Source organism: Strigops habroptila, chromosome 8, assembly GCF_004027225.2.
Source record: "Strigops habroptila isolate Jane chromosome 8, bStrHab1.2.pri, whole genome shotgun sequence".
NCBI lineage: Eukaryota > Metazoa > Chordata > Aves > Psittaciformes > Psittacidae > Strigops > Strigops habroptila.
Window position 1 is genome coordinate 51524176 of NC_044284.2, and position 27591 is coordinate 51551766.

General features: G+C 40.8%; 1 protein-coding gene across 9 annotated transcripts in view; it reads left to right on the forward strand.

Moving 5' to 3' along the window:
- The window catches only part of ST3GAL3 (ST3 beta-galactoside alpha-2,3-sialyltransferase 3), a 199563-nt gene that overhangs the window by 79158 nt on the left and 92814 nt on the right, over positions 1 to 27591 (forward strand). For all 9 annotated transcript variants that reach the window (XM_030495513.1, XM_030495509.1, XM_030495512.1 and 6 more), the window contains one exon: positions 95 to 187. In XM_030495513.1, coding sequence (XP_030351373.1) covers positions 95 to 187 — 93 coding nt within the window. The remainder of the gene's footprint in view (positions 1 to 94; positions 188 to 27591) is intronic.

The window sequence follows — 27591 nt, forward strand, 5'->3', positions numbered from 1 at the left end:
TTCGTAGAAGTTAGAAGGAAAAAAATAACTTGGATGATTGCAAAAGCCAGTTCATAGCCAGGAGAGTCCTGACTCTTTACTCATTTTTTCACAGGCCTCCAGAATTGGCATCAAAGTACGCAAATTTCTCCGAGGGAGTGTGCAAGCCTGGTTATGCATCAGCGCTCATGACTGTCATCTTCCCAAAGTAAGTAATTACTTTACTGGGTTTTTTAACTCTCTTCCCCTGATGCCTTCCCATCCTTCAAGGTGGGTGATCAGCAGCGATTGTCTTGAAAAGTCAATGCTCTGTCACTTGATTGGTTCAAGGGGAGACCAGTGTTGAAAATCTGGGCTCTTTGACTGGTCGGTGGCAATGGCTTAATTGATGTCAGTCCGACTAAGAGCTTGCTCAAAGTAGAGTTCTGTGTGTTGAATAATAAAACAAATTGTATTGTCAGTGCATGATATGGATGTATGGTCAAGCTCACTGCTGGTACCAGGTGATGCAGTCCTTGGGAAGCTTTTGTCATGAAGTGACGGATTGTGTTATCTGGAGTAGTAAAGTGTGGTCTTTTTATATTTGGGAGAAGGGTATAATGTATCCATCTGGTGCCTGGAGACTGCGGTAGTGTTTTCCAAAAAGTCTAAGACATGTTCTTAACAAGTTGTGCATCTTACTTTGTTGAGAAGTTATTGTTAGCTAGTTGCAGCACTGTTTGATAGCTCTCAGAAATGAGGAATGTAATCATAAGAGATCAACCAAAACTTACCTTTAAGTTTTTTTATTACTTTCATGTCCAATGGGGCTTCTGCATTTCAAGGAGTTTGTAGGATTGCTGGAAAACAGTTCAGAAGATAGATTGGCAAGAACATTATACTGTTGAAGCTCAAGGATCTCAGTTTGGTTCATCAAATGGAGAATTTGACCAAATGATTATTTGACCTTTGTACAAGCTTCTAATGCGTGTGCAAAAGTTGTTCTAGTGCATTGACCTCTGGCAAATGAGGTTGTGGCCTTTTTACACAGCTGGTACTTTTCTAAAAGACGTATTTTACTACTTTTGATGAAGGAATTTCCATGACTTGCACATAGAGAGGTTAGATTGGGTTACCATGGCCTTCAGGCCAAGCCTGAAACTGGTGGTATCTTCTTTCTTTGGTTTTGGGGTTTGTTTTGGGGTTTGTTTGTTTGTTTGTTTGTTTGTTTGTTTGTCTTTTTTTTTTTTTTTACAAGCATGGTGTCTGCAAACTTTAAAAATAAAAACCTGACATTGCCTTGTAACCAGCAGATATTACAGGCAGCTCTTAAAAGCAAAACACTAAGTGTTGAGAACATGTGCTCCGTCACCACTGTAAACCAAACAATTATCAATATTATCTGTGAATTGTGAAACTCTGGTTAGAATATAAATAAATAACTAGAACCAAAGGGTAATACATTATCATCCTCTTCTTTTAAGAACTTTCTGAGTGCTTTTAAATGTGATTGTGTACGTACTAGATGTAAATAATATAGAAGACAAATATAAGGTAATCTGTGATAAGATGTCTGAAGCTAAAGCCTTCCTTTCTGTATACAGCTGAATCCTAATTGTCCTTTTCAAGGCATAGCTGTTGGTACATATTGATTCTGTAGAGGTAAATTATGTACATTGAAGTAGGAAGACTGTTTAATACAGTTATTAAGGCCAGAAAAAAACCGTAACACATTAATAGTCCCTTATGCTGATCTGTTTCATGACACAGGACATGGTATTTTCTTCCAGTAAATTCATCATGGATCACAAACTAGTTAGCTTGATTGAAAGATTTCAGTTGATGGAGAATCTCGTAATAACGTGCTATATTATTCCCATGGATAAATGCATTATTGCAGAAATATTAATCTTTGATTTAAAATATATTTAGGACTTTGGCTTCAAGAAGGAGTTTTTTACCAGCTGAAATCTGAGGTGTTATTTATTCTCTTCCTCAGTACCTACTTACAGATCACTGTTCGGTCATCTCCCAGTAGCTAGCTCATTGAACTAAGACCATGCAAAAAGGTTGTAACTTGGCTGTAGTCTAACTAGGTAGTGGTTGTCCTTTTCATATGTTTAAAAATTAATATTCATAGTTCTAAAGGGGATTTATGTTCAGTTGCTTCTCTAACATGAACCCTAAATGTTATTAAGGTTGACAGTCTTTTCCAGGATGTCCTTTAATTCTTTATTAATTTAATTCAGTGTTAGACATTTCACTATTTTGCCTAGGATTGCTGTAAGGATAGCACACCAGTAGTTCTGCAAAGAATTCCATGCTACACTTAAGATTCTTTCTCTTCTGAAACGTCTCTTATTCTCCATGAATTATGCAAAGTTAATATTACCAAGCCAGGTATCATCATTTAATATATTTAGAACACTTAAAGCCAAATCAGCTTGCCTGCTGATTTAAGGATTAAGCTGCATCATTTGTTTTATTCTAGCTTTTGGTTTCAGTTGCTCGCATCATTAGGAAAATATCATCTCTGTGACTGACATTTTTCAGGCTTGGTCTTTGCCATAAAATGTGTGTTTTTGTTGGGTTTTTTTTATTATTTGGATAAAGTTGGTTTGGCTGTTTTCAAGCATGAATAAAATGAATAAATGTTTTCCCATTCTAAAGGTTCCTGACTTTTTAGCGCAATTTTAAATGTAAATAGGCAAAATATGATGGAAATAGTTGAGATAGAATAAATATTTTTCGGAGGATGTAACTCTTGTTAGTAAGTGCTTCTTTAATGGTAAAAATGTGACTTCAGACTTTACCAAGCCTAAGGAAGTGCTAAACAGATTAAAGAGCAATGCCCTGAGAAATCTCAAAATGTACTTGCTGGTATGGAAATACTAAATGGACTTTTTTTTAAGAGGTCCTCAGTTGGTCAGTTCTCATTCTAGCAATGCCTTCATCAGTAATCCTAGCTGGAAAAAATCCTAGGTTAAGTGTGCAGATGATGCACTTATTGGAGAGTACTAAATAAAGGACTGATTACTTATAGAGAACAATCTGGATTGCCTGATTTAAATGGCCACAGTCCAACAAATTATATGTTAATACAGCCAATATGAAATAAGACATCTGGGAGGAACAAATGCAGATTATATCTTCACGATAGAAAACTGTCTTGGAAACAGACACAGAGAAAGCTTCTTGTAATCTCAACAAAATATTGTAGCTGAAATGCTATTTCAGGTTCGTATGTATGCACGTAAGTTGGGAAATTCTGTGTAGAGTACTGACTTTAGATTAAAAACCCCAATCTCCCAAAACCCCACAAGCCTAGACTTCTAGAATACTATGCCCAGTTTTGATGGTGAAAGTCCAAGAAGGGAGGGGAAATAGGAGATTGAAGGAAAGCCACAAAAATGAACAAGGACTGGCTGAAACAGTAAAGTAAACAATGCTCCTAGAAATAAGTCATCTTTCTGAAGCAGGGGTTGTATCCAAATGAGGAGAATAGGAAAGAGCATTAACTTTGGCAAGTTAAATATAAACCATAATGAGGTAGGCCAAAAAAAATGTTGAGGAACCACTTTATAATGACGTTGAAAAAAATTAAAGCTTTTTGTCTAACTGTCAAAAGCAGAAAGCCTGCCAGAGATCCCAGTGGGCTGATAGATGATCATAATATTACATGTGGGCTAAGGGAAGGTAAAGCCATAGCAGAGCAGTTATTTGCATTGCTGTTCATTTCGGAACAGTTCCCACATGGAGCCTTCCTTTCTAGGGGACAGGCTGGGGGAAGCTGACAGAAGGTTGACGTTTTGGAGCAAATAGGCACAATGAATTGCTAGGAAAAAGTTCCCACTTCGTGAAGAACTCAGTGGTGAAGTTGCCGAGTTACACACGGTTGTGTATAATCATTGCTTAAATTGGCCTTAGAATGGAAGAATGAAAAGCAGTAAACGTGTCAGGCTTTTCAAGAGGGGCCCATGGAGTGCCTGGGGAAACTGCAGACTGGTAGCGAGCCTGGTTTCTGTATTAGGCACCTCAGTAGAAACTATAAAAAAAAAATAGGATTAACATCCATTCGCAGGAGTAAAGGTGATGATAGAGAGGAGTCAAGTTGTCTTCTGCAGCAGGAAGCCCTGCCCTGTAAATCTGCTCATGTTGTTTGAGTGTCTGCATGAGCATTTGATAAAGGCGATTTAACTAATACACTGTGCCTGGATTTCTTTTTAAAAAACCTAAACCAAACAACCAAAAAAGCCAACCAAACACTTGCTCTTTCATAGACTTTTGGGAAATTGAACTGGTTTAATCCTGTAGTGGTTAGGTAGTGACTAGGTAAAGATTGGAAACCGTATGGAAAAAATAAGAAGACTGGACAGTACAAGGACATTACCCCTGCAGTCCCGCAGAGAATGTGTGCTGGAATCTCTGCTGTTCCAAGTGCTCATAAACTGTCTGGGATGGAGGATGAATAATAAAGCACTGACACATTTTTCCAGGTTGCAAGACCAAAAGCTGGCTGTGAGGAACGTCAAAGGGATCTCACAGCGCTAAGTAATGGAGTTGCAAAATAGCAGGCCAAATTCAGTTTTCATAGAGGTAAGGTAGTGCTTGTTCAGAAGCTTGATTTGACAGCGTATATCTAGTGGTGTACTTAGTTATGCCTTGCAAATTGCGAAAGAGATCTTGGAATTACTGTGGATGGTTCTGTGACTTACTGACCAGTAATGGCTACAAGACCATGGTTATATTAGGGGATAAATGCAAAAAAACCCTCCAAGAATATATTATGACACTGTATAAATTCCCATGCCTTTATCATCAATAACACATCTAATTCTCTTCAACTAATTTTGAAACAGATCTAGAAGAATTATATATATGTAGTGGTAATAAAGACTAGACAAAAGCATGGAGCTATTTCCGTGCTCAGAAAGACTGAGTAGACATGGACTTTCCAGTTTGAGATAGAGCAAGCAGAAGTGAATGGCATGGAGAGGACATTTAAGTGGTTGCTTCTTTCAGTACAAGATTTGGAAGTACTAAATGTAAATATTGTGCACCAGGTTTAAAATAGAGAAGTGCTATTTCATGCTACTTCCAGTTAAGTTTTTCTGAGAATGAGTTCCAGAATGGGCAAAAGATTAAAAAATAAAAAAAAGAAAAAAAGAAAAAAGAGAAAGATTTACAGTCAGGTTCTATTGACTGTAAATATTTAGAAACAGACATGGAAAACTCGGAGTTACAGGAAGCTGGAACCTAAATGGATGTTGAGGGCAGAGTGTAGCATTAAGTATTCCCCATTTCTTAGGCTTTTTACTGAAGTATTGGCCAATGGACACAGACATCAAGTATGGGGCAAAATGGGCATTTGGTCTAATCCATTGTCCCCATGCCTGTGTTTTTGTTTTGTTTGCTTCTAGGTTTTTTAATTATTATGCCTGAAAGTCAAACTGGCATAGCTTCAGAAAAGCATGCTGTAATCTGAATCATGACGGTGGCTCCCCCCCAAGAGGCATGGGTGCGTGATCTCAGTACTGCATCTCAGTGTAGGAGCTGCCTAGCTGGGCTGCATCTGCTGCTCGCTGTAAATGAAGGGGTTACCTAATTTTTCACTTTCCAGGACAATACAATTCTGCCTCTTGCAAATCTCCCAGCAGTAGATAATGAATCGAAGTGCCTGAAGTATGGTTACTAGTTTTGGAATGATACAAAGAAAATTACAAACGTAAAATGGCATCAGTAGGTCAGTGAATTGGACTACTATGTTCAGTGAATTAAACTATTTTTAGTTGGTCTGAGGTCACCTATAAGTCTGGAGCTAATGCCTTGACCTTTTTGTAGAAGGCACTAACTTGTGTTTGCAGTGGTAACACTGCAGTCTCCTGAGTGTCTGGCCTTTCTGTGGAAATGATGCTGCCTGTGTACAGTTCTTTCTATGCCCTATTCTTTATCAAATGAGAAGGGAGACCTCTGCCCACAGTTTGTGGCTGACATGCCAGCTCGGGACAGTTCAGCTACTGACAGTTTTCCAACCGCAAGCTCTTGTAAATTGGCAGCTAATAGCAGAAATTGGAGGGAGGAGGCGGTAAATAGGGAGAGAATGTCTGCAGCCTGCAAGCTTGGAAATATGTGTTTGGTAAAAGAGCATGGCAAAGAAGTATTAAAGAAAGATAAAGAGTATCTGAAAGGATTTCAGAATAAGGGGGAAAGGGGAAGTTCAAAATGCAACAGATCTATAGGTGGTGTGACCAAAATAGTGAATTTAATGCTTGTGATTCACATACATAAGACTATTTTTAGCACCAAGGAAATGATTGTAGACATCTCTGTCTAGTCAATTGGTGCTAAGAAATAGTCTTACATGAATCAAAAACTTCTTTAAGTCAGTTCAGAAACAAAATCAGTTTGGTTTGTTTGATTATTCTAGTGCAAACTTTCTATCGATTAGCAATTGGCATTTTTTCCACAGTCTGTTTTTTCCCTTTTTTCTGATTTTTCAGTACTGCAGCCTGCTCTCCACTTTGTGGAAAAACAACTCTCCTGTAAACTCTTCTGGGTTTATATTTTCATGCTGAATTGTTTCTTTGTAATAAAGTTCAGAATTTGTTAAGCTTTGATATCAGCAGACGATGCACAACGCAGATTTATGGCAGCCATAGAAATTTCAGTGACTTTCTCTCAAGTCATTCTTCTGTGTTTTTTTCCCTGATGTTTAGTTCTGCCTTGATATTGTAGGTCATGGGCTCCTGTGCGTTTCTGCACTTCCACAGGCCAGTTGGGTATAGCTGGGACAGCTCCGGAAGGCCTTTCGCTAGGCTGTACCGGGTGGACTCCTGTCTCCTTGATACTTGAGGTTGGCAAATATTTCTTTGCCATTGCTGTCTTGCAGGTACAGTTTATGCAGCTTTTATATTTTAGGGAAAAAAACCTCCACATTCTTACATGCAAATGGGGGATAGGGACTTCAGGTGGAACTGGAGCTTTAGAAAGGGCATTAGTAGGGGTCAGGATAATTTGAAAATGTGGTCCCCTCATCCCAAATACTTCCCCATTTGTTTCCATAATGCCTTCCAGGAAGCTGTGCCTCTTATAATAAGCACACAAGAACATCTTTCCTACTTTCCACACTTTCCTACTTTGTTACTTAGATATTCAGAAAAAAAATACTTTTAAAAGAGAATTTTTAACCCTCGGCTTAGAACTGACTTTATTTGTGTTTGGCTGCCTCGGTGCTCATGAATCACTGCCATACCCAGCATGGGCTTGCACTGAAATGACAGGGCATGAGCTTAGAGACTGTCAGCGCAGGTGACAGCTGCTTCCTTTGTGATTAACTATTTAAGGAAAGCAGAGGAAGACAAAGGATGGCAGCTTCATGTGGTCCATGAGAGCTCTCTGAAGAAATAGGCTGGATAATTAGTTTGCCACTGGGGATTGCTATGGGAATTCAAAACTATTCCCTGGTTGTAGCTTGATTCATCTGCTGCATATTTTGCAGTCTCTTCAGGTGCAGTAGGTATTATCTCTTAATTTTTATGATGTATAACATTGTATATATATGCTGAATTAATCACTGATAGTAGGGTGGATGTTGTCTTCTAATTACATGTACAATGTATATCTCAGTTTGAAGTACACTGAAGTGGCTTATTTTGTTAACTTAAACTGTGCAAGCAGCTTGTGTCTGATGAAAGAGTGGACACTTCTCAAGGCGCGCACTGAAGTCAGGGTCCCCATGTCCCAGACACTCCTGTGAGAAAGACTTTCCTTCAAAATGAGATTACTCTTGTTCTATGAACAGGCAGGACTCAAACCCCTGTCCCTTCTTTAACTCTCCTGTTCTATGCTTGTGCATTCAGGAATAGTGTACGATGATGGCAGAGATTTTTTCAGGGCTCAAAGTCATGTTTGGTGCCCCAGTAACTGCTGTAATCACAGCTCTGTAAGGAACTTTGTACATGCCAGTACCCAAAAGGGTGTTTGGGGGTGCTGGAGCACTGCCTTCAAGTCCTTATCACAACTCCTCTCAGATCCTGTATCTTGCTCATGTTGCCTGTCCCCACCGCCGACTCAAGAAATATGTTGTTGCATTACTGAGGTTTGAGTTTGCAGGGACAAGTTGATGCAGGTGTATTGTCTCCTGGTCAGTGCTGAACACCACTAGCTTCCCCCAGTTTCTTTGTTAACTCTGGCTAAAGGAGGTCAGGACTCACAGCAAGGGAAAGGAGGGATGAAAGCAGAATTATGGTGCCCTGGTCAGTTAAGCAATCGGTGTTTCCCATTTCTCCAAGCTGTTCAATGCCTGGCTCATGCCAGGGGCATCGCAGCATGTCGCTGCTCACGTTTACGTCCTGTCACCTCCTTCCTCTGTGTTTTGTAAAACCCAGGCTAAACAAACATGTGAGCCAAAACATGCACGCTCCTGAAATCACTTCTGGTGTCTGGGCAGCATCTCCCCACCCAGAGCTCCGTGGCTTTTCCAGTAATACATCTTCCCATGTAATCAGCTGATGACCCACTGTCACTGCTGGCAAAGGGAGCATTTTGCACTGCTCTGCCCTTCTTTCTTTGTGATTTTTAGTACTAGTGCCTTTTCTCTCCCTTATATGTTGGTTCTGGAGTGAAGATTTTCTCACTTTTTCATCTGTGCAGTTGTGCTGGGTATTACATACAATTTGAAGGCACTTACAAAGAGAATGATTTTTAAATATATATATATTAATATAAAATTTGAGTGACAGAATTGGGTCGGAGTATATAAGAGGTATAATTCCTATGTTTGTTTTATTGTCACATGCTCTTTTGAAAGACTTAAATCTCTCACACATATGCCTAAAGGTGAAAAGTATGTTATCTCGGAAAATATTTTGTCACAGCTGGCTGTACTTGGGTGAACATACAGCACAGTCTGTTAGGAGACATTTGATTTTAATGTTCAGACTAGGATTGTTGTCTGAGCTATTGTTTCTATTTTTAGCTGGGGCAATTGGATTGCCCTTCACAACACCCGGACTGCTTCGGTCCCTTCCACCTGCCTTGTCTGCAGGAGGAAGCTGGAATTAAGAGGCAATATTTGATAACTCATGTTACAAGTATTGCAAACCTTTGGTACCAAAGTGGTGGTAACCAAAGCTCCATTTAAAGTGTGGTTGAATAACCAATTTCTCCACAACAGATTCCCTTTGTTCATTTTTTCTTTTGTAGAGAGAAATGACCAGGAATATAATTTAAGAGGTGAGCAGATGAAACCGTACACAAAACTTCACTGCTAGCTCTTAAATCCATAGCACCGATCAACCAGCGGGAGCTTGTACTTCAAAACAAACTTCAATTTCTTCACTTCTGGCAGCCTCTGAAGATGTGCATGCTGCTGCAGTCAGGTTGAAGTAGATGTGGCGTAAGAGTAGATTTAGAAAAGACTCAGGTTCCATGTCTGTATCCCCTTTTCTGCATGGCACTGTTTTCTTAAGGAGTTCACGTGGCCGCTTGTGCTGCTCTATTACCTGAGCTAGCATAACTGCTTGCAGACAGTGCAATAAACTGGGTAAGTAAAATAATCCTTATATCCAAACATGAGTTCTCCCACCCCCATCCATCTACTCAGTTTGTGCAAGATTATTTTTAATGCAGATCAGCTCGCTGATCCAGTTTATGCAATTACCAAGTCATTATAAACCCTGCCAAGAGTGCAGCTTGGGAAGCTTGGAAATGAAGACCTAAGGTGATAGGACTGTAAAAACTCTGTAAATCAGCCTGGGCACCAGGACGGAGGTATGGGGAGCTGTTGCTCAGGAGGTAGGGATGTGGTTTGACCTTCAGTTCATGCAGGTTGTTCTTCGTATCCCATGTTGACCTTTTAACTTTTGAAAAAAAAATGTGTAAAGTAGTACGTGCAATTTCCATGTGCTGATCACGACATTCTACATCAGAGCTATTTTTGGAGCTGAAATCTTTCATGCTCAACGTCTCTCAAGAGTTGAAAAAGTATGTGAATCCATGTGATGTGCAGGCTTTGTGGCTGAAAACTTTGTCTTCAGATTCCTCTTCGTGACTTCTGGACTAAGTGAGACTGTTAGATGAAAGCTGGAATTACGGGCACATGGACTTTACTGAGCGTGTGCTTTTCTGGCTTCGAAAAAGATGCAAAGCATATGTATACTCACTTCAGTATGAGTTCTCTGCATGCCAGAGTGAGTACAGGGCAGGGGGGTTGGTTTTGCTTTTTTGTTTGTTTTCCAGAATACTACAGTTATTTCTAAATCGTGAACTTTAACCAACAAAAAGGGACAGCTTTTCGAACGTGCAAATAAATGACCATATTTGTGTGAACATGTGTGAAATAATAGAGCATGTATAGAGCATGTGTAGAAACAATAAAATTAATCCATGCCACCAAATAAGCATATTTTAATGTGAGCGCGTGTTTGGGCTCTTTTGCTGTGGCCCATCTGCTCTTAAAGTTTTATCAATAAGATTACTTAATTTTCAGGAAAAATCTTGCAGCAAAGATTGCTTGAGGATCTAAATGCATTTGACTAAATGGAAATATCAGTGAGCATGAAAAGAATAAAAAATACCAGTGAGCATGAAAGTTAAGCTGGATATGTAGTATCACTGTGGTTTTGATATGCATGTCTTAACCTTGTGTTCATTTTGTCACATTCCCTGCAGGAACTGGTTTTGGGTACATCTCTTTTTACTAAAACTCTGACTTGGACTTTCTGAAGGTTCATCTTTAATGGTCCAGCCCGTCATCCTTCTAGAACCTCAAGAAGTTCCCTGGTACCTTTGAGGCTCTGTGTGTCACCAGTGATTTCCTCTTTTTGTAGAAAAGTGTGCAGCTTCCCTCAGAGTTTTCTAAATTGTGCTCAAGAGTGGATAATTGTTCCTTCTGAACTCTCAGTTGCGGTTTTCATCATTTCTTATCTTTGGGTAGATTTCAAGTTAATTTATTTCCTTTTTCTACCTTTCCCTCCTTTATTACTGTCACACTTTGTTCTATTACTGAAACATTTCAGGAGTATTAGTGCATGCAAATCCTGTCACTGAGCCAATGTATATCGACAAGTCTGGTAATTTATGCAAGATTATTTAGGCCAAATTAGAAACAGTCTGGGGAACCCTCCAACCCTACATTAGGCAAATGAAGGTAAAAACTGGAAAGATTAAAGATTCTCTCTGTAGCAATGTGGAAAGTCATTTGAGAATGTTGTTCTGATAATACTGTAGAAGCTCTGACTCTGCTGCAGGGTGAGCATCATAAGCTCCTTTGGCAATTCTTTTCTTGGTAGCTTTTACTGTAATTCTGAGCAAACTGCGTAGCAAAGTAAAATAAATAAATAAATTGCTAAATACTACAGAAGCAATGCTGTAACTGTTGCAATAATGTCAGGGATCAGAGTAGCTTGGTGAGGTTCCTGTAGTTTCCCAAGGTCTCTTGCTCACCGGTTCAACGTAACTCAAATCACTTGTCATGCAGGAAACCAAGGGAAGAGCGTTACCACATACAGCAGTGAAACTGACTGCAATGGAATGGCAGATTTCACCAGTATTACTCACCGTGGGTTTTAATTCTGCTTCTATTTTGCTAAATTCTGAAGATTTATGCATTCAGAAAAGAATAGTTTAATTTTTTGTGTAATCTCTCGTACCTTTAAGAATGATCACATCTTTTTCTCTCCTAAAGCACTTTGAGTCATTGATTTACTTGCACAGATTTACTTGCACAACTTTCTGTGTATAAGTCAAGGCTGTAGCGTACTCCAGTGTCCAGCTTGCAAACCAGGAATATTGTGGCCAGCTCTCTTAAGGGAAGTTTTCATTGTGATTTTCCTGAAAATCATTGCATCTGCAATGCTAATTTGTTGTTCTCACAAGCTTAAACAACTGATGTGAACTTCCAAATTGTGTATGTTTCAAACAACACTTCTTGTACTGTTCTTGGAAAAAAGGATAAAAAGACTTGAGGTTTATACGGTTTCCTCTTTCTAAATTGCTATTTGTGTCACACTGATTTTAGGATGTTTCTAACCTGTTTATCAGCTGTGCCAGCCTACGTTCATGTTTACACCTAGGAATAGACGTAGAATTGCACTCCTGAAAGTGATGTCAGTGCGATAAAGAGATTCCTGAGAAATGAATTCATTTGTCTAGGAATGAAATACCTGTGACCTTCTGTGGTGTACCAGAGAGCCTGAAACCAGAAGAATATGTAAATATGCAAGTGCTACAAAACCACAATGGTTTACCTATTGCCCTCCTAAATAAAAAGGTGTATGAGCATCTGCTTTTGTTTTGGGTCTGCCTCTGTTACGGAATCTCTGCTGTCTCTAATGGAAGGTGATGCTGAATTAGTTACCAGAAATGTTCATTTCTGGGCTTGGATCTTTTCCTTTTTATTACAGAAGTTTACGCTGAGAGCAAAGAGTGGCCAATGGATGAACTTGTTCCAAATGCAAGCAGTTTCCATGAATGATTCAGGAAAGGTTGGAACAGTGCTAAGTCTCTAGAAATGACAGGTAGGGGAAAGCTGTAAGGGACACAATGGCTTTTCCTGTCCCTGCAGCCATCATTGGGGTCTGAGATGGGCACTGCTGGCCCCAAACCTGCAGCATGAGCAAGTCCATAGGACAGCAGCTGCTGTGGTGGGAGAGTCTCCGGCTCCAATTTGGTGAGAAAACACCAACTTTGGAATAGTCTTGGGGATGTTCAAAGCCACACCACATGCTTCACCAGGCAGTGAATTAGGGATAAGTAGCACAGCATATATCTGTTCTGCAAGTTTTGTTTATATTTTAAGAATTTGTTTGTAAATGTGTAACCTGCTGGATGGGTAGGTATTTAGAGCTATGGTATACAGCTCCAGGCAGTCTTAATGTAACCTATGGCAAAGCAGGCAACTCCTTAGAGCCAGCAGTGGCCAGCTCTTTTTGCTTTTGATTTGTTTCTTAAACAGTGTCTGCGGAGTTTAGGCATCTGCAGAGCACGATGCTGCTCTCAAGGCTCTGATTCAACAGGCTAGCACGCAGCCTGTCATTGCTGGACTTATTCCTGCTGCTCTTGAAATGGTTAAGAAAGGATGTCCAGAACTTGAAGGAGGCAAAGTATGCTTACAGGTCCTGGTTTAAGGAAAGAAAACTAAAATAAGAAACCCACAAATTTTCTCTGTTTTTTTCCCTTGTTGGGGATTTTAGTCAGCACATGTACAAGGCATTTCTTCTCCTTTGGACAGATCAGATCTCCTGAGTAATAATAACTATTTCTGGAACAACAGGATACTGAACAGTTTATAAACACTAGGCTTGTTTACTTCTGCTCTGTGACTGCTCATTTCACATAGGGGTTTCCTCATTTGACAAGGGTAAAGAAACTTGGCTGAGTAGACACATCTGTAAAGATGTAGTTGGCTTTGCTCTGCCATGGTGTCCTGGAAGAAGATCTGTCCTGTTAAGCCAGCAAAATTTTCCACCTGTGTTCAGTAAGGAAGGTATTTTAGCTGGAAAGTAGTCGTGTTGTATTTTCTACGAGAAACGGAGGAACTGTTCTGCTTCATTCCTCCCAGATCTGGCACCTGCTGCTCATGGGAGTGTGCGTTTGAAGTGCTGATCTCCTCTGTCTCTTCTCTGAGAAGCAGATTCTTCATTCTTCAGTACTGCGTTATTAGGATTTGCTATACCTGAGGGACTCCTAAACCATGTCCAGATAGGAAATGAGAGGAAATAAGGCTAATAGTTTGAGTATTAGGGGTGGTTGGGTTTTTTTTTCTCTTCATATTAATAGGATTTGATTTCCAGTGTTCTGCCATCTCTTGTGGGTTGTTGGACAGAAAACAGAGGGGAAGCAGCACTTCATTCTGTATAATTAGCTGTCAGACATTGCACACTCGGGAGGAGGAACAGTGGTGGTTCCAGGCCATCAGGAGGAAGAGGAGAGAAATCCTGTGAAACAAGCTATGTCTGGAGTGCTCCAAGATACAGAATAATTCACTTAAAAATTCAGAGCTGTGTGAGATTTGCAGTGCTGGCTGTTGCACATTCTGTTTCCATCTGAAGACTGGCTGTGAGATGATGAACTGCTGAGATGTTTTGACAGATACCAGTCAGAGGGATGTTTTTGACAGATTTTTTTTTTTGGTAATGATTAGTGTCACTCTAAGCAGTTGTTTGTGTTTCTGTGTGTTTGTTTTCATTCATCTCCTATTTGTTTCCCTTTCACAGCAGGGCCCATCTTACCATAATGAGATTCAGGAAGCTGAAATCAGTCTCAATTAGTTGAGGCTACTGTAAATATTTTCACTGACAGAACTGTCTTCATTCAGTTAAGATCTCAAAATATTTGAATGTTGCTTTATGATAAACAGAAGATCGAGTAATTCAAATAAAGTGATACCAGGAGGGCAGTTTATTTTGAGATAATCCTGTCTTTAGCTAATCTAAAGAAATTGTGCTCTCCGAAGAGGCAAGAACCCCAATAAAAGGCAGAGGAGAGATGAGAAGCATGACAGCAAATGGAAGAACAACAGGTTTCTGCAGACAAAATAATTTATTACTAGATCTAAATTTATTTAACAAAGTTGTCTGGCCTGTCTAGAAGTGCACAAGTTGCCTGGAGAGTGTGAAGCAGCCATCACTGATGAACCCTTCTGCCTTGGTAGAGGAGAGGACCCCTAAGTATCCAAGACATCTGGCCTGGGAAGAGCCCTCAACAGCTTGTTCACAGTAAGCTCTCTGCAGCTGTTCAGGAGTAAAAAAATTAAGGGGAAAATCAGTGTTAAGTACCAGGGCACTTAAGGTTTTTCTAGAGTTGTGGGAATCTCTCGCTTCTGTAAGTGTTTTTTTAGCATAGCACTGAATTTCAGCCACTACTAAGTTTCCTCCTAATACCTAAGGCCCGGCATGTCAGCCCATCTAAAGAGTTAGACACACAAGAGAGGAGTTTCCGAACTTATCCAACTTTGCAGGTGTTGAGAGGGTTTGTCTGATACATACTTTTGTTTTGGTTTGGATTTTTTTTTTTGGTAGATTACAATGCACCTTCTGCTCGTCAGATCGCTAAACAAAATTAAAAAACCCAAACCAACCAACCAACCAACCAAAACCTGACATGATTTCTCCAGCAAATCAAGTTTAAATTCTTGACCAGTAGCTTGGAAATAGATACAAAACCAAAAAGCATGAAATTAACCAAATGCAAACTTCTGAATATATGTGTCATTGATCTCTTCATTTCATCAGCCGCTAGAAGATTTTAGAGGCTTGTCTCGACTGTGGAAGTCAAGTGCCAACTCTACAATACTCTGACTCCATAATGCTGCTTTTCACAGTAGTCCTAAGGAGGAAAATGCTCATTTCCTGTCTCCGCCTTCCAGAGTTTGCTCCATGCCACATGGAGCTTGTTTCTTTCTCATGCAAGACAATTGCTTCCCTCCCTCTCTCTCTCCCCTGTTTGTCCTCAGAGCACTCCTCTTGGCTCCATCTGCCTTTCCATGTGGATGAAGCACACAGATTGTGTAGGACGTGGCCCTTCTTTACTCTTTTGGGCTACATCCCTGTTTACTTATTTTATAAATAAAATAGTAACCTTTGGTGTTCACAGCATTTTTAGGTCTTCTACAGCACTTCGTAAATCCTGTGTCAGGAAGCGTGTTTAGTGTGCATACATCCTGGTTGTACTGCTTCCTAGCTGAGCTTAGCTGTCCATAGACTTCCCAAAGCACAGTAATGGTAGAGATGAGAACCTGAGATGGGTCTCTCAACTTTTTGGGGGAAGTTTTGCATCTCCAGCTGTCCCATTTTGAAACAGCTGGTTCTACATAGCATGTGCCTACTCAAACCTTAGGTCAAAACCAATGTAAGATGGCGTAAAAAGGTTGAAAGTCATTTCCAGTTTGGAACTCCTAGAAGTTGAAGATAGCAGGACTAGATTTATTACAAGGTGAAGTAACCGAATGGTGGGTATGTGGCTTTCACATTTACATTCAAGTACAGGCATTTTAGAGTAGTGATGATAAAAAGAGCCAGGAGAGGATTATGTTGTGAAGCTTAGATTAGAGTTATGTTTTACGTTTGTTTATTCGTGTGTGCGTTCTGTATGTCTACCTTTGTGTCCAAAAACTTGACTTTACATCAGGTTTGACACATTCTCACTTTACAAATTCTCTAGTTTTAGGAAGCAAGGAGGAACAGGATGGGATGGTCAGGCTCAGGGGCAGCAGATAGACTAAGAGAGCATGTGCTGATCGACCAGAGGGTTCTGGCTCTCTGGGGCATTTTAAGGGAGCATGAGGATTAAGGAAGGGAGTACTTTCGTGATTTGTAAGGGACCAGTGCAAAGCTTTGCTTCCCAGGTCCTGGAAACTCTCTCAGTTCCCTTTGGCAGGTACAAACTGGTGGGCTTCCAGTAAGAGTCACTCAGGAAAGACCCCAAAGTTCACATCACCCCTGAAGCATGACAGCCACTTTTACTCTGCTGAAATGAAATGAGCTAATTTGTTTCCCAGCAGACTAATTGCTTGTGGTTTATTATAGAGACTATTTGGTGCCCTGTTCTGAAGACTCTTTGTTCTGGACAGCATGTTTTAGAATGTGCTCGCAAATTTTTCAGTTTGGGGTTGGTTTTTGGTTTTGTTTTTTTTTTTTTTGTTGTGGGTTTTTTTTTTTTTTTTTTTTTTATTTTTATTATTTAAAAAAGGTCACCTTGGGTTTAGGAAAGTTGAGAGCTGCAACAGCTAAATAGATCCAAGAAATTCAAACAAATCCTGAAGGTGGTTGGACTGTGGAATTCTTTTCAGCTTTTCAGTCTGAACTTCCTTAAATTTGCCAAGTTACTGAACTGATTCATTTACATCTGTATTCTAAGGCCTTCCCTGCTTTGTTGCCTACAGCTGCCTTAGAACTTTCCAGGTTTTCTTAAACTACAGTGTTTCATTAAAATTATCCTTGTAGTATTGCCTCAGTTTCTTCATACTGTGTCCTGTCATTCTGACCTAAACCTGTTTCTCAAATTCTGGAGCTAAAGTATCTACTGTCATTGTGTAGTTCTCTCTGCTTCTTAGATTTATGTTGCCTTTTCCTTATCTGTCTAAATGAATGACAGACTTTTTTGCCTGGGCTGGTCGGTGGTTTTATGCTGCATAGCACAATAGGACCTCAGCTTTGGTCGTCAGGCTCTGCCGTGATTAACATTGTGAGTAACATTCCTGGTGGCTACTGGATTATTCTGCTGGCAAAAGATTATTCTGCCCTTTCTGTGCTGAGTCTTTCTGCCTGTTCTGCAGTTGTGCATGCTGTCCTCTCTGGGCAGCTGTGGGGTTATGAACCACTGCTTTATCTATCATTTTCCTTCCTTTTCTACAGGGTATAATCCTCTATTTGTGCTGTAGACCACTATGCCTCCCACTGTGCTGTGATACTATAGCGTGATACTACAAGTGTGAAAACATTTGTCAGCTCATTCTGGTGAACCACTATTCATTATTTCTGTTACTTTCTGCCTCTGAACCTGTAGGAACTGTTTGGCAGCTGGATGATAATGATCTTACTTTAACATTTGATGTGGTGCCATGTTTTTTGTGTTTGGAATGTACATTGGAAACAGCAGAAATGAGTTTTGGCTGGAACTTCAGTGCAATCTTGCAGGCAGTAAATAACAAAGACTTTAACAGGAAAAGAGAACCCAAACACTTTGTGTTCTGGGTTGGCTTGTATGAATCAGCAAGTCCTGCATCTGTGTTGCTAAACAACAAGACCCGATTGCTAAATGTAACCCAAATAGCATATCCATGTAGAGGCATAACCCATGGGATTCTGCTCTAAACCTGTTCTACAAAAACCATGAAGCTGCCTCCTCTTCACATAGCTGAGCCCTGAGCTGAGACTTTCTCTTTTTAGTATTATTACAGTAATGTGCTTCTTTCTCTCCTTGTTTACACTTGTATTGCTCCTTTTAGTCTCTTGTAAAACTGCTGTTAAGTTCATCCTCCTCATTTGTCATACTTTCAGCGACAAGATCTGCCTCCTTTCACTAACTTTCTGTTTTCCACTCCATTAAATTCAGGCTTATTGGCCTCTGCAAGACTCTCTGGATGGTTACTGCCAACCACTGAACTGTTAGCTGAGTTAAACATAAAATCTTTTTATCTTTCCAAGCAAATCTAGAAACATTCTGACAGCTCATGCAAGCTGTTTGCAAGCCTATAGTGGATTTAATTGCAAAGATAAATTATTAGTTGATACTTTCCTGTAAAATAGTCAGAGTTATTTAAATCTTGTATGTGGGTACCTGAGACCAGGGAGAAAAACAAGATGAGGCAGAAGAGAGCTCGTTTGTCTGGCAGAAGGAAAAGAAACTCAATTTGAATTGCATACTCCTTTTTTGCCAGATGTTTCCACAAACTACCCTGCAAGTTTGAATGTGGTAAGTTTGAACAGCATGTTATGTTGTGCGTATGCTTGGCATGAAATGGTGGAGATGAACCTGCCTTTGGAAGGATGAAGCTCTTGTGCCAGAGCTCATATGCCTTGTGGGTAGCTTTGTTCTCTCTGACATGTCTCTCAACTCAGTGTAGCACAATGCTGTGTGTGCGTACCAGCTTGTTTTGACAGTAGGTTGAGGTCCTTGCACAGCGTTGTGTCGGTAAGATCTCTAACCTCAAAATAGGGTAGAGCATCCATTGATTTTTATGTTGTATTTTTCAGTTGTGTTCATTAATTTGAGGGAAGTGAAGTCTAGCTAACTCATTGTGACCATGCTGAAGGACGGCTCTGGGCATTGCAGTAGAGTAAACCCGCATTTTATTAACAAATGACAGAAATGCATAAAAATGATGGAAATCATTGTAAAGTGACCATGGTGCTAATGTAATAGAAGCTATAAAATGTTTAGGATCAGCCTTATAAGAAATTTCTAAATGTTGAATCCTTTGCTGGTTTTGCTATTTCTGCTTACAGTTTTCCTTTACAGATGCTCTGAATTATGTTGATGAGGAGGGAAGAGAAGCTCTTACTTTGCTGTCTTTCAATTTGCAGACAACTGGCAGAGAAGGGGCTTTCTTCTCGCCTGTGTTGGTTAAGCATAGTGTTTTAGTCCTCTAGTTTGTAACTAGGCGGAAAATGAAAAGATTAATAATGGGAATCTGGTTTGTCAGTGTTTTCTGCAGTGCTTGTTTGTACCATCTGAGTTTTAATTGATGCAACTGAATTTACTGTCTTGGTTTGCCCACAGTAAGGGTGTAATAAAACCCCCAAAGCCCAGTAGTTATGTCTGTAGCTTGGTATCTGTAAGACTGAAGAGGAAACTAGCATAATGCAATTACCAGCATAAGAGCTCTGCCTGCTGGCACGTGCGCTACAGAAAAGTATAGATTTATTTTCATTTCTTTCTGAAGGAGCATATCTCCTGCAAGTGCTGTAAGAAGCAGTTATAGAAGAAAGGAAGCCAGCTGGGGTACCAGAACAATATTCAAAATGTGTATGTCACACACTTGCAAGCATTAGGAATTATGTACAAAAATAAGCATTAGCACAGTGATGTGGAAGCAGTCAGTATATTTTGTAGTAGACATTTAATAGTCCATTAGTACTTCTGGTGACATTTCCGTAATGTCTAAGGCACTTATTAAAAGCACATCCATTATGGATTATGTTTCAAAAAGGGGGCATTTGTGGCCATGGATCCTCCACTGCAATTTAATATTAATGTTAGTTTTTAAATTTATTTTAAAAGAGAGAGAAGAATGTGCCCAATGAGGCATTGCTATGTGCATGATGTGCACAGCATACTGTTGTGGCATTAATGTGCTAGGAAAAAATGCATAAAAATATTTTAACAAGCTGACACTAGTTTCTTTTGTGATCAGTTTGAAATCTGACTTTAAACCAACATTTCCAAAGTTTAGCCTTTATCCTTCTTTTACGTACCTTAAAGTCTGATTTCTTTTTTAGTTATATATGCTACAGAGCTGTAAGAGCTTGAATGCACTCAATACTTCTGAAATCTAGACCAAAGTTTTTTAGGCTTATTTTAGTTAAATTGACTTAGAAAACCGAACTCCGAGTATCCTATTTTGGAAATGTTGGCCTCAATCACTGGAAGTTACTAAAGCACAAAATTTAATGTGGTGGTGGAAAGGCAATCCTTCATTCTGCCTGTCCCTTCAAATGGTGTAACAGGGTAATGGTTGAACTGTTCTGATAAAGCTTATCTCAGAATGATTTCTGAGTCAGTCTTGTTGCAGGACTATTCAAGAGAAAATAGTCTGAGAAAGTTATAGATGGCTTAGGAATAAATGTAATGGTCTTGGTGCCTACTTCATGAGCAGGCGAAAGATTAACTTCAGCTTTTCCTCCTCCTTCATTCAGATAGAGAAAGATAATGAAGTAAGGGCTAAGCAGACTAAGGTGCTTCCAGAAGAAGATAACTGGGCTTGCTCTAGGATGGCTGCTGGGTACAGAAGGGGCAAGTCTCTGGATAAAGGGCAGTTCTGTGCCCTGTGAATTGCAGTGGGAGCAGTGGTTCATGGGTTTGATGGCCTTTGCTAAATCGCTGGAACATGGTGTTTGTGTTGTCAGGAAGCCTGGCATCATCAGAAGGATTCTGCCTGGGATTGTAACACGATGCTAAGTGACCTACCCACTTTTTGGATGCCCACAGGCTGTTTCATGCCTGGGAAGCTCTGGCCTCAAAAACCTTTTTGGACGCAGGTTTTGATAGTACTTGTGGAGAATAAAACCTGCCATCTAGCTGCCAGCGTAACCCAAGAGCTGACTATTACTTCTTTTCTCCAGTCTCTTGCTTAACATCTTTTGTCAGATCAGTTGGCTCCATGCTGAAATGATGTAGGAATGAACCTCAGATCAGATAAACCGAAGTCCTGTTGCTCACATGGCGTGTTTGGATTCGGGAAATGTCCTCCTGGCCAAGATGGCTCATGAGTTCAAATTATGAAACCTGATCATATGTCTGAGCTGCATCATTTACAAGCTTCTGACCTCTCTGCTAATTGCTACATGTTTCATAAGGTTATTGGGAGCTACGACTTATAGAGGAATTGACAGATTGTTGAATTATTAATTTGGCTTGAGGACAAAAGTGAAGCAGCTTCCCTATTTATACTTGTTAGTTGTATAAGTTTATACCAGTTCATAAGTTGCACAGTTTTTGTAGTTTGTCAGAGGTCTGTGCTGAGGAGTAACTTTAAAATAAAAAAAAAGGAAACATTAGGGAGGAGTAGTTGTCACTTTTACTATCCGTTTCCTTTACAGCACAACTTAACATTTTGCAGCAGTGTCATAATGTGCACACTCGCTGGACGTGCTGGGCTTTCTTGTTCTTTTAATCTCTGCTCTGTCACTGTCCTTTCGTCCTTGCCTGCAGCAGCACTGCTGGCTGTATGATAGTCCTGAGTCTCCCAGCACAGTTGCCCATTGTGTCACAGAACTCTTGTGTTAATTTATTTATCATTTGAACTTTGAAGGTGTTAAATGGTGTGGGTAGACATTGGGCATTTGCATAGTTAGGAGACTTTTGACTAAACTGCAAACATTGACTTACACTTCCCCATTTTGGTTAATTAATTTCTCTTCTTCAACATCAACTGAAAGGAGTAGTTCATTGCTTTCCTTATGTCTATTCTGCAGGAGGCATTGAATTTGGAGGGGCACCCTCAGTTCAGAGTAAGAGTCCGGGGATTTACACTTAAACACATAGAATCATAGAATCATAGAATGGTTTGGGTTGGAAAGGACCTTAAGATCATCTAGTTCCAACCCCCCTGCCATGGGCAGGGACACCACACACTAAACCATGTCACCCAAGACTCCATCCAGCCTGGCCTTGAACACTGCCAGGGATGGAGCATTCACAACTTCCTTGGGCACTTCCATTCCAGTGCCTCACCACCCTCAGTAAAGAACTTCTTCCTTATATCTAACCTGAACTTCCCCTATTTAAGTTTGAACCCATTACCTCTTGTCGTATCATAGCAGTCCCTGATGAAGAGTCCCTCCCCAGCATCCTTATAGAGGCTCCCTTCAGATACTGGAAGGCTGCTATGAGGTCTCCACGCAGCTTCTCTTCTTCAGGCTGAACAGCCCCAACTTTCTCACCTTGTCTTCATATGGGAGGTGTTCCAGTCTCCTTATCATTCTTGTGGCCCTCCTCTGGACTTGCTCCAACAGCTCCATGTCCTTTTTATGTTGAGGACACCAGAACTGTACACGGTGCTCCAAGTGAGGTCTCACAAGAGCAGACTAGATTTGCCAAATCATCCTTGCATGTTTTATGCCAGGTAAATACGCCCATTAGCAATGGGACGACATTAAAGCTACAGATTTACAGTTTTGTTTAATGGCAAATTTAAGCTGTGATTTCCAGAGAAGGAAATCCTGTAGTTGTACGCATAAATCCAGTTTTCACAAGCTCCATCTGGCTAAGCATTAGGTCAGTGGAATAGCTACTGGTATTAATCAAATTAAATGCCCTTTTTCTGTTTTGTAATCTTATCACTTGATTAGGCTGATTGAGGTCAGCAAGACTTACAGCATTTGTATGAAATGGAGTTTTACCAGACCCTTATTCTAAGATTTGACCTGGATAAGAATTGAGCTTTTGCAACTTTAGTGTTCCTTGCTTTGTGGGGAAAAGAATCACTGAATCACTGGCTATGTGGGTAGGCAGGGACCTCTGGAGATGGTCTAGTCCAACCCCCCTGCTCACAGCTGGGTCACCTGGGATAGGTTGCTCAGGGCCATATTCAATTGGGTTTAAGTATCTCCACAGATGGGGACTCCACAACCTCTCTGGGCAACCTGTTTGACCACCCTTGCAGTAAAAGTTGGTTTTCTTATTATGAATTGACTTTCTCGTATGTTACATTTTTCCTATTGCCCTATACACTGGGCACCTCTCTGCCTTCTTGGCTGCCCCCATCAGATATTTATGCACGTTGATAACAGCCCCCTGAGCCTCTGCTGCTCAAAACTAAACAATCCCAGCTCTCTCCGTCTTCCCTCATATGGCAGATGCTCCAATCCCTTAATCATCTTAGCTCGTTGGACTTGCTCCACTATGTCCATGTCTCTCTTGTAGTGGGGAGCCCAGCCCTGCACCCAGCCCTCCAGCAGTGCCTCCCCAGTGCTGAGCCAAGGGAAAGGATCCCCTACCTCGCTCCGCTGGCAGCCCTCTGCCTCATGCAGCCCGGGATGCTGTTGGCCACCTTTGCCACAAGGGCGCAATGCTGGCTCGTATTCAACTTGTCAACCAGGAGCCTCATCTTTGGTTGTCTTAGAGTCTCTGCTCCTTCTCAGAGATACCATGAATAAAGGCCTCATTCATCTTTGAGTTATCTTTGTTGTTTCAGTTTCCATAATTACAGCCTTGCTAATCATTTAAAAAGAAGCCCACTGATCAAGACATAGAATGCTATCACTGTAACTAGCTGGAGGGCTTATTTTTCTTCATGCTTCTGGCCATAGTAGGAGCAAGTATTTTTGGAAAGTTAAGTAGAGGCATGTTTGTTTTCATCTGTACAGACAGGAAGGAGGTGGAGGATAGACTATCTAGTTCAAGCCTTAGCTCTTCTCCATGTTGTGGGTTTGTAAATCTGCACTCCTTTTTGCTTTCAAGCTGTACACTTAAGAACCAAATTCAGAACAGTAAAATCTCTCTAAAGCATTGGTTCTGGTCTCTCTCCCTGCTAAACGAATGAGCACTAAATCACCCATCCTAGACTGTATACTTCTAGGAATTTTAAAGAGGCTTAAGAATGTAATGATTGAGCTGCTAACCAGAATGTGCAATCTCTCGTTAAAATCAGACTTTCAGCTGCAGGAACGGAAGGAGCAAATATATTACCTAAACTTGCAAAGGGACTCGAGAAACCACAGCACAATAAACTTGCTTACTAGGAAAACTCTTTAAGAGAATATTAAAAATAGACTTCTAAACATTTAGATGTCCATGGTATGATACAAACCAGCACAACTCTTGTAATTGAAAGTCATGCAGTGTGGACCTATCCGAAGTTTCACGGTGTATGTAGTGGCCCAAATCTCACAATCCATTGCCTTTTTTTTTTCTGTTGCATCACTTACGACAATTCATTTGCTTTCCTTATATTACCTTATATCTGCTTCTTTTCCTCCATTGACAGGCATTTTGTTCTCCCCGTTCTCTTTTTACTTGCTATTTATTCCTCTGCCTTTCTTGTCTTCCACCAGGTCCACCCTGGCTTGCCCCACAGCGTATTACTGTTCTTACCCTGCCAGAAATCTGGTACCAGTCTGACCTCTCCTGCTTTATAAATGCATTCTCCCTTTCTTCATTTTTGTACTCTTCTTAGTGAAGCTGTTCCAACTATCTGCCATGGCCACAGAGATAAATGCTCCATGTTTGTGGCTTGCCTTCAAGCCCTCTTCAACATTTGCTGTCCATAGTATCACTGCTCCCCACTGCAGATGAGAGAGATTGACAATGTTCAGCATAGTATTTTTGCCTTCTCCTCCCCTAATTTGCTTTCTTTTCCTCTTCTACAATTTTTTTCTCATTCCTTGTCAGGTATTTTCCTGAAATTTTTGCTCTTCTGCTTGCTTGCGTGTTCCCATACAATACCAGGATCTGGAGAGTTTACCTTTCCACCTTAGAAAATACTTGTCTTTTATCCCATCACACTAGTTATTGTCCTCCTCCCTTCATCTCTGTGCTCAAGGATAACATTCCATTCATGTCCTCGAGCTTCTCTCCTGCAGTTCCATCCTAGGTTGCTTACAGTACAGCTTACACCTTTTGAAGGCCCCTAGAAACTTCAAAAGACAGAGGTTCTGGTGGCTTCTTTGATGGCAGAGCCTTTGACTTGTTCACTGCTAAGCTGCAAGGGCTGGTCTCAGATGGATTCTGAGCAGAATTTAGAGGCTCTGAATTTAGACTCTGAAATAGGGATTAAAAAAGTAAATTCTTTAGTCCCAGTCACCAGAGAGCCTGTCCTGTGGTATATGTAATCCTGTGTTTACCACTTCCCTTGTCATATCTTCTTAGTTCTTCAAATCACAAGCCAGTGTCCACGATGAGCACCTGGAAGAGCAAATTCTGGCATGACATTCAGTGCTGCTGAGGTGTGCTGTGACAGGAACCGCTGTGACGCACTAGTAGTTTGGTGAATATCATCAGATCCACAGGAATTGCGGTGTGTAGGCAGTATGTCAGGCAGTTCCTGGACATGAGCTGATGTGATGTGACTTTACAGGAAGGAGGGGGTGGAAGAAGCAATGTAAAAAGTGATTGCTTAAAACTGGTAGGCCTTTAGGTTGTTCCAGCCAACAGCTTTTACCACCATCAAGCTGGCTTTTCTCAAAATGTTGGTTTTCCCTTACTTGTTTGTCTCCTCTCTTGTCCTCTCACTGCAGCACTCCTTCCCTGTCCTTCAGAAGCTCATTCATACCCAGCTCTATCACGCTTCCTCTAGGAGAAGCCCTACAGAGCTCATGCCTTGATCCTCTGCTCTTCCTCTTTTACTCCTTGCTAAGAAGAGGTAGTGGTAGAGAAGACCTGCCTGCCTGCATACGTACTTCAGACCTGCTTTCTGATCTACTCAAAAATAAAATCATAGCCTGTCTCTCTAGGAAGGATTGGATCTGTATGAAGGAAAATGTGATTTGTTTAGTTTGCAGAGAAGAAAACATAGGTGTGTGCAATTTAGTGAATGGCAGAAAAGTAGAAAATTGCGTTAACATTAACCCGTCTTGGCTCTCAAATATAAATAGACCACATTTCAAACTGGCCTAACCAATTCAGGTTCAAACTTAAACAGGGGAAGTTCAGGTTGGATATGGGGAAGAAGTTCTTTACTGTGAGGGTGGTGAGGCACTGGAATGGGTTGCCCAAGGAAGCTGTGAATGCTCCATCCCTGGCAGTGTTCAAGGCCAGGTTTGGATGGAGTCTTGGGCCACATGGTTTAGTGCGAGGTGTCCCTGCCCATGGCAGGGGAGTTGGAACTAGATGATCTTAAGGTCCTTTCCAGCCCTCACTATTCTGTGATTCTATGATTCTATGAACCATATAGACTTTACCAAGACAGGATCTGAATAAGAGATCATCATATACAAGTAATATGACTATAATAATAGATTTTAAGTAATAATAATAATAAATGGCTATCATAAAAGATTAAAAAAAAACCCAAAAAAACAACCCACAACCTAAGAATGTGAATTCTTGCTCTTTAAGGCATTGATTTTGAAGCCGATAGGGGCTGGTGGTTTTGTGGTCAGTTTATTCCACTGTGGCTTAGTACAAAGTTATTTTACTCTTGTCAGAAGTATGTTGCTGTTTCTGATTTTAGGTGGGATTGCTTATCTGATTTGGTGTAGCCTTGATGCTTGAAGTAATACACGTTCTACTGTCATGTAATTGAGTAAAAACATGTGTGGCTGCACACATATTATTTTTCCAAACCTACTAGCTAATCTAATCTCAGTTAACTGGTTGAGTGATTTCAGTGTCTTCCAGAGGTAATTCATCAACACTTCCCACACAAGACTGGGTCTTAAGACAGTATTGCTGGGTCAAAGCGTACATATTACTGTACTTCCTGCAGGTCAGTAGAGACAACATATGAATGTCGAAGGTACAGAAAGTGGAATGGGACAGTGTCTCTATAGTCACCTACTTTCGTGCTGTCACGCTGAGACTCTGAAAGTGCTTGGTTGGCCAGGGTTCCAGTAGCACTTCTCTTCTTCCTGTGCTTGACTTGTTCACATGCCAGGTCTTTGACAGCTGCAGGACATTGCTACAGAGGCAGTTTTCCTGTGTATGAGCTTTATTCCCACGCTAGCTAGTGGGTAAAGAGGAGTAATGTGGCTGTTTGTCATTCGTATCTGGACAGACCTCATCTCCTTATGAAATATGCCTTTCTGAAGGCTAGTGTTTCAGTCCTTGTGTGCAGCTGTTGAAGAGCATTGGCCAGCTCAGAAGAGCAAGATTGGATCTCCTTAAAGCAGTTGATAACTGCTGTGACTGCTGCTTCTTGTTCAGTGCAGTCTGTGGATGTAGTGACTTCATGTTCTTCACCAGCTTGGAAGCCCAGACCACTCCTGAGCGTTCCGTGGTTCCTGTGCCTGTGCACTGTTTCCCAGAAAGCAGCTGTGGCTCACTGCATATGTATGGCCCTTCAGTCCTCTGCAGATACTTCATTTCTGGTGCTCTTGTTGGGAGCTACATTGTGCAGAGACAGGTTTTCAGTCATACACAATAAATCTGAAACTTGCCAGCCATCTACAGCTACCAAATATCTTAGGGAAATATGTCCTGTGTGAACACAGGAGGAGGCTGGGCTCCTTATGTGGTGGCATAAGGACTACTGCCTGCAGTACTTCCCAATTTTAAAAGTTGCTAAGTGGTTTGCCAGGCCAAAAAGGGGTAGTTGCTCACCTAGTAGGTGAGAGCAAGTGGCTTGAGGTAGACACCAGGGGAGCCAGCTGAGACCTTTGTGAGATACAGGCTGAGGAACACGTAAGGAACATAATAAAGGCTTCCGCTGTGCAGAGATATAGAGTGTGCTTCCCAGATAAGAGCTGCATAAAACAAAACTTCTTCAAGCTTGGTAGCATCAAATCCCAAAGGCAGAATAAGGGAAGACCTGGA